An 8,185-nucleotide genomic window follows, 5' to 3' on the forward strand; every position below is an offset into this window, starting at 1 on the left:
ACAATTCTCGAAACTATTTTCAGATAGGAAATATTTAACAGTGTCCTGCAATTGCATGCCAGCTTTTTATCAAGTTCTTGACAAGCTTTTCAATAGCATATAACACTGATTCTCTTCCAGGTACACGGAGTATATGTATATGATTATCCTAGTCTTTCTAAAAGATACATTTCTGTGTCCTATTGAGTTGACCAAAGCTTTTCCAATGGCACCAAGCCAATTACCGAAAAACCCTATAGTGAAATATAGGTCTCGCACTCACACTGTCATTCAACAATTATTATAAAAATTGGAAACTTATTGGATGCTTCTTTAGAATTGTTGGTCAAAGTAGCATTATTCTAACTGATAAGAACAAAGGGCAGTTCAGAAAAGTTAGTTACTTTTATTTACAATTGGCCCTCCTCCTTACGCTGTTTTTCTCCACTGTTATGGAGGGTGGAAACTTTTTATATTAAAACTGACAATGCCCTTGACCTCCATCTTTGTTCCCTGGTTCATTTTGTTTCAGTAATGAAACTTCATCAGTCTTCTCCAGAGAATCAGTCTGCTCTCACTAGGGAAGATTCCATCACAGGCTCGACAGAAAAAAATTCAAAAGCTGAACCAAAGATAGAAATTGGAGCTAGGACAAAAAGTTCTTCTAGCGCCCCTTCCAGTCCAAAACCTCCATTGCAGTCAATAAAGCCCACCCCAACAGGACGGCCAACAGTTCCTCAGAAGCCACGGTCTGCCTCTCGGACAGGTGAGATTATTTTAACATTTTAATTTTAACCGTGTATGGAAAGTTAGTAATTAAAATCCTTGAGAGATATTTTTGGAGGGGGGCAACAGGGACAGCATATTGTTCAGTTTTAACTAATGCTAGAAACTGGATGTCAGCGGTAAAGTATAAAAGACTTAATACTGGTACTTTGTATGCTAATTAGGAATGTATTTAGCACTTACCTTTTAACTGTCCCTGAGATTCCAACATTTCCCTTCTCCATTTCCCTTAATTGCCAATTATTAAACATTGGCATGGGTTTTAAACCTTTTTAAGCTTATTTTGAATTATTATAAGCTTTAAACGGTTGAGATCAAATTGCATGAATATGTTTCTGAGTGGAATGTAAGGTGCTAATTTCAAACCCTAGAAGGTTCAGGATTTAGATGCCCACGATATTTTCATTCCCAGGTATATTCTGCCCACCTAGTTCATACAAAGAAAGATTGCCTGTTGAAGATCCCCAACTACCAGGAAGTTTTATGAGAAGGGACCATGCAAGAAAAATCCTCTTGAGGTTTTCTTCCTTTGGATGACTTTAGTTCTAAGGATCCTTTCCCAAAGTAGATCATTTCTACTCTCATGGCTTTTTAAAAGCTAAAGCCCAACTGTTTTAGTGTCTATAATCCCTGTCAAGGAGATCAGAAACCACTTCTTTAGCATCTTCTTTTAATCTTTCCTTTTTTCCCCCTTTACCGTCTCTTTGTCAATGTTTCTTTTTCACATTCTTGTTTTTCTTTATTCTTCTTTAATTCAAAATCTGTACTAGATTCAAGATTGCATCGATGTTGCATTTCTGTTGCTGTTATATATACCATTTAGACTTGGGACACTTTATACACTTCTTTAAAAATGTTTATAAATGATGTGGTCATATAATTCAGCATTCCAGATAATCATTAAATGTAATGAAATTTCAGTTGCCACATCATGTATTTAGAAAGGGGAGCCTTAGGCATAGTGGATATACAACAGCTACTGTCTACTTAATTTCTTCTATTATTTGCAAAAAACATTCTTAATTGTATTAGGCATCTCAAAAGATGTCACTTCCTAGTACACCTGGATCTGAGTTAATCAAAAATAGGATTAATCAGAGAAACATAAGAATTTTGCCTGAGAGGGAGCAAAAGTGATGAGAGATGTCACCCCTGACATGAACAAAGGAGGATGACAGTTGGTCACTTGATCAGAATTCATGACACGTGGCAACTGGCTCGTATTTATGACTGTTCAATTGTCCTAGGATCATGGGATTCCCCATTTGTGATCTTCTGACAAGCAAAGTCAACAGGGAAGCCAGATTCATTTAACAACCATGCTGCTAACTTAACAACTGCGGTGATTCACTTAACAATTGTGCCAAGAAAGATTGTAAAATGAGACAAAACTCACTTAACAACTGTTTTGCTTACTGACATAAATTTTGGGCTCAATTGTGGCCATAAGTCGAGGACTACCTATATTTGTTGTACTGTCACAATGTTTAAGCATTACATTGAGTGCATGAAACACATTTGATAGCTGCGCAGTTTTAATCTGATTTATTTTTCTGATGTTTCCACAGATGATGCCCCAGAGTCTCAATCCAGTCCAGGCTCCCCTAAAATTGCCCTACTTCCCCCTGTTTTGAAGAGAGTCCCTTCCGATAAAGAAAAAGATCGTCAAAGCAGCCCTCAGGCATCTCTCAAATCTCTTTCGTGTGAAGGTGGGAATGTTACTTTATCTTCCTGGTATCCTTTTCTGGTTTAATGTTTAACATCCACACTTACTAGAAAGCAAGCATTTGTTCTTAGTTATTCATGTATTTGTGTACATCGATGTCACAGAGAAAAGATACAGTTGTACATATCGTCCATTTAACTTGATACCCCTTATTCCTCCCATCTTCCATGCTCATTTACGTGTTTCTCATTCACAAGAGTGAAGCAGCAGTGAGATTATATCTTTGCATTGAACATACTTTTTAAAAAAAACAAGCAAGCTGGGAGTTGTAACAATTTAAAGTAGTAGCAGGAAAGGTTTAATTTAAAAATCATGGATTAAACCAGTGAAATCAAATCTCTAGGCATAAAAAAAATTATTGGAAAACAAAATCAGTACAATCCTCCTGGTGAAAGCCGATCTCTATCACCTCTTAAATAAGTTCTTAGGTTTTAAAATATGATCAGATCAGAGAGTATAAGTTGTAAAGATAATATCTTCATACAATATTGTTAAGAAGCCCCATTTTGCTGCTGCATTTTAGTGCTGCTCTCACTTGTATGGAATACAGACATTAATGGGAAGCCATCATCTTTGGAAACATTAGCCATTGTCTTCCACAGTCAGATAAAAATGTTCCAGCTCTGATATCATAGGTAGAACCAGAAAATAGAAATTATCGTGTAAAAACTACCATCTTAACAACCTATAATAGAATGTTGAATATACAAATTAGTTTCAGTCTGTTGTGCCATTATATAAAAAGGATTGCATCAAAAAGGGTTTTTATATTAAAAAAACACAAAGTAAAGCATAAATTGGTATAACATCATAACTGATAATGCACCACAACATAATGTAATAGTCTGTGTGTGTGTCTGTGTGTGTGGTGTTGGGAAGTTGTGTCTGACCCATAGCGACCCCATGGACAATGTTTCTCCAGGCCTTCCTGTCCTCTACCATCTCCTGGAGTCCATTTAAGTTCACACCTTCTGCTTCAGTGACTCCATCCAGCCACTTCATTCTCCATCATCCCCTTCTTCTATTGCCCTCAATTGTTCCCAGCATTAGGCTCTTCTCCAGTGAGCCCTTCTTTCTCATTAGGTGGCCAAAGGATCTGGCCTTCTAAAGAGCAGTCAGGGTTGATCTCCTCTAGGAGTGACTGGTTTGATCGCCTTGCAGTCCAAGGGACTCGCAGGAGTCTTCTCCAGCACCATAGTTCAAAGGCCTCCATTCTTTGGCGCTCAGCCTTCCTTACGGTCCAACTTTCACAGCCATACATTGCAACTGGGAAAACCATAGCCTTGACTATACGCACTTTTGTTGGCAGGGAGATGTCTCTGCTTTTGAGTATGCTGTCTAGATTTGCCATAGCTTTCCTCCCCAGGAGCAAGCGTCTTTTAGTTTCTTGGCTGTAGTCCCCATCTGTGGTGATCTTGGAGCCCAGGAAAATAAAATCTGTCACTACCTCCATTTCTTCCCTATCTATTTGCCAGGAGAGACAGACAGACAGGCGTGTGTGTGTGTGTATGTATGTTTTTGTAGATTTTCACGGGTACAGGTACTCTCAATCTTACACGGGAAAAGACGTGAACACGCCAAGACCTGCATATATATGGGTGGGTGGGTGTTATCATCAGAATTTAATTTTAATGTGTGCCATTGTGTACACAGAAAAGTGACAAAGTTATCCAGAAGTAGCATTGAAGATTCACAGTTAATGATTTATGCATCTTTCTTAGGAAATTATAAAAAGTGCTCTTCTCTTCTCCTCCTCCTCCTTACACACACACACACACACACACACACCACACACACACCCCCGCTCTCTGTATAGGATATCTGCATGTCCTCCAGGATAGCAGTCTTGAAAAAGTGCCACAAAAATGGTTGGACGTGCTGATGATTTCAATGAGCTTTATAACACTAATTACTGTGCATTTTATTTCATCAGTCAAACTTTAAAATTTGCTTTTTGAAGAAGCATAATTTTTCACACTTTCTTTCCCCTCCTGTCTCTTTAATCTTTCATTTGGTTTTCAGTGAATAAGTTCTGATTTATTAATGAAATAGAGAAGAGTTCTATTTTTGGTGGATGCTGAATGAAAAATAAGCAGATGTTTCTGCTGCCAAATATGGAAGGATTTCTTATGTGATCTGTTGAAAATGTGCCTCATTCATTAGAGTTTAAAGAACAAGAACTGTTTCATTTATTACATTATAGAAAGATTGCTAATCGTTATATCAATTCTTTCTAAATTTTTGAAGTAACAATCAGTAATAATTTGCTCTAAATGACAGTGATTGACTATCCTAGATTATACTTACACATCTTTTATACAAAATGTAATTAATATTGTTCTGTAAGTAGTAAAAGAGGATTGCAGCTTTAATCTATTTACCTTTATATAGGAATTGTATATGTATAGCTATAGCAGCTTCATGTCAATTTAACTAATTCATAAGCTAATTGTGAAAAAGGCAGGGTTTTTTTCTTGGATAATTTAAACTTCTTGTGCCAAATATTTCTTCCTGCTATTTATTAAAATTCTTTGAATATATATTTATTTTAGTATAAAAAAATGGAGTTGGTTTTAAGAATGTTCATCAGGGCTACTTTATTTGTCATTCTTCTGATAACTTTTCTTTATCTGCACATTAGTACTTATGTCTCTCATAACCATGAGCATGCATGAGCCAAAATAGCTTTAACTTTATTTTGATCGATGGATTGTAACTCCATATATTAATTTAGCTAATACTATCATCTGAGTGCCATTGCCTACTATTCTATAGATTTCCCCCCTCTTTTATGAACAACATACACAATGCAGGGCGTGTTTTTAAACTTCTTATTCGTTAACTGTATTTGTATCCATTTTTAAGACAAGTATTGTCTCTCAAAGTGGGTCACATCAGTAAAGAAGAGAGACAGGCCCAGGCTCACAATCTAAAAATATAAGAGAAACTGGGAATGGAGAGGAAATGGGAAGGAGTGAAAGTAGTGCTTTGGAGCAGAAAGACATTTTAGGCAATTGGCTGGCATTTATATACAATGCACATTTTTTATGTCAAACTATATGTCATCTTTCTGCAGCTCTTGCTCTAAAGCAACTTGAGATTGTTGTCACTTGACCTGTAAAAAAGGGGAAAGTTTTAGGATCAGAATGTTTTCCTGCCAGCGAAGAGCAAAGCAAGGTACAGAGAGCTGTAAGCACACATTCTGTCTCCTCTTACAAGCCGGAGTGTGCTGTTCTTCAATACATTACAAAGTTGTATGAAGGCCTTCTTAGCTATGATTGCCATGTGCTATTCGAGTGAAAGCCATGTATCCAGGATTCACAGATTGTTCACACGGTCTGTTTGGAGCAGTATAATCTCACCCAGTACTAAAGATGATATAGTTCCAGAACTTGAGAATCTCAAAACCCAAAGCCACTTAGTTTTTTAGGGTTCAGTTGAAGTCTTGTCGTTTCCTATCCAGACTCTCCCAACCTCCATACATTGGGATAACATGACCACAGCATTGCTTAATTTGTCAGGGCAGAGATGGATATCATATTGAAGATACCTCACATCATAGAGATCTTCAGATCTCTAGTTCCAGAACAGCGGGATATTCAGGATGATATTGTAGAAAAATTGAACTATGCTTTGTTTTCTGCAGGGATTATTTTTAGAGAAGATTTCAGCTTCCTTAACAAAGCCTTCTGTCTCACAATACAGGTCCAAAGAAAAGTCCAGGACATCAGATTTCTGAATCCCAGGAACAGAAGCAGAGACCTTTAAGGAAAAATGGCCAACAAGGAAGCAAGTCCAGTGACTCTGGAGAAGAGCCAGATAAAGACTTTATTTTTATTTAATTGGTTGGTATGGGCTTAACGGTACATATTCTTTTGTGATAATGGAGTCCAGCTATTACTGACCCCTTTTCCCATTAGCCTTTCCTTTCAATTTTTTAAAAACGAAGCTTCTCAAAGTTCAATATTTGCACTGGTAATCAGATTTTAAAAGAATTTGGTTCTTTTTTTTTCTGACTATTTCCAGATCTTCTCTATCATGCCTTTGCTAAAGCCAGCAACTATTCCATGTCTTCTACTTGAATTTTCTGAAGCAGCTACAAACACAATGCCTTGCATTAGAGCTTTGTGGTTGAAAAAACTCAAAGCAAATAGATTGGTCATTTTCTTACACTAACTAACCCTAATTACTGTGCAGCAGGAAAAGTGTTGGACTGCTGAATGTAAATTTGTCAAACTTGCACGCAACTTACTTTATAAATATATTCTTGCTGAATGCAATTGCACATTGTAATTATATCAACAGAGCACACTAATAAAAGAATTTGTATAAATAATATATATTAGATGCTTGGATATGATTTTTACATCCTCCTTTGGGAGACTTTATCCATATTTGTTGTAATTTAAGAACACAAATCATTTACATTTTGTGTACTGTTCAAAAGCACAAAAGTAGAAATACAATTACTAACACTTTGCTATGCTTCCATATCCATAAGTAAATGTATGTTGATTGAAATGAAGGCAATGGATATTTTATCAATATTGGTATTTTGTAGAGGTTACTTTGGGATCTGTCTGCATCCTCTCGACTTTTATCACGTACTTCAAAACGAATAGCAGTTCCTTGTCTGTAAAAGCAATTCTTTACTTTTTTCAATATTTTACATGCATTTCCTTACAATATGGGCAGAAGGAATTTTATTCATAATGTATATTTGTACCAATAAAATGATTTTACAAATGAAGTAGGAATTTCTACTTTTTTAAGATGTATCCTCATTTTGCCATTGCATTACAACAATGAGGCCACACCTGTCCAGTCTGGTATCTCTAGATATGTTGTATTTTGCCCTCCTTAACAGTCAGCAAGGCCTTTCACTAGGGATTATAGGAGTCAAAAGTCTAACGCGTCTGGAGAGCACCAGATTGAAGAAAACATATTTGAAATATTATTCTCCAGAGCTAAAGTATATTTTGATCAATTAATTTGTTTATTTAACTAATACTTGTAATTAGTGGTAACAGTTTGATACTTGGGATAGAGAGAGAATCCAATTGAGTAGCTTCTCTTGAGTTTTTGTCTCTCTTCATCCTCATCACGCCCATCCTGTTTTTCCCTTCCAGGATAAATAATGTAATATGAAGCATGGAAAAGGGAGTAAGAAATAATAAAACATTGATGGCATGATACATGTGTCAAGGTGGCACACTATGACGTTTTGTGTAACATGCCAGCTTTCACCCAACACCCAATGCCAAGTGCTGCTGTTCAGAGTGGCCTAAATGGGGAAAAATAGAGAAATGTTTCTCTTTGGTTTGGCATGTGGTTAATGCTATTTAGTCATGACTTTCTCATTCTTCCCCTTCCCCTCAATACACCCTACATGGGGTTCGATTCCCACTTGTTCTCTGTATGTCAAAACTCCTCCAAGTGCTTCTTTCAAAAGGGCCACTAAGTTTTCTATTCAATCATTCATTTATTATCCATTCATATATTTTTTTTTACCATGCTTAATCTTGTTCTTTGAAAATTCTTTGGAATTCTCACTGCATGCAGCTTATGACAAAACATTGATTTAATGGACCCAGTTGAGAAAAGATGATCCATTAAATCCAAATGTTGACTGTGACTTTCTCATGTGTGGAATGTAGTGAATGGATATAGGTAACTTTAAAAAAAACTTTTGGT

General features: G+C 36.5%; 1 protein-coding gene across 3 annotated transcripts in view; it reads left to right on the forward strand.

Annotated features, from left to right (window-relative positions):
- Positions 1-7,241, forward strand: part of CARMIL1 (capping protein regulator and myosin 1 linker 1) — a 128,690-nt gene extending 121,449 nt beyond the window's left edge. For all 3 annotated transcript variants that reach the window (XM_026669958.2, XM_087961417.1, XM_087961418.1), the window contains 3 exons: positions 512-745; positions 2,334-2,474; positions 6,197-7,241. In XM_026669958.2, coding sequence (XP_026525743.1) covers positions 512-745; positions 2,334-2,474; positions 6,197-6,333 — 512 coding nt within the window. In that variant the 3' untranslated portion in view covers positions 6,334-7,241. The remainder of the gene's footprint in view (positions 1-511; positions 746-2,333; positions 2,475-6,196) is intronic.
- The last annotated feature ends 944 nt before the right edge of the window (positions 7,242-8,185 follow it).

The sequence above is a fragment of the Notechis scutatus genome, chromosome 3 (assembly GCF_049901735.1).
Source record: "Notechis scutatus isolate UNSWTSFEM ecotype Mainland chromosome 3, rNotScu1.2, whole genome shotgun sequence".
Classification (NCBI taxonomy): domain Eukaryota; kingdom Metazoa; phylum Chordata; class Lepidosauria; order Squamata; family Elapidae; genus Notechis; species Notechis scutatus.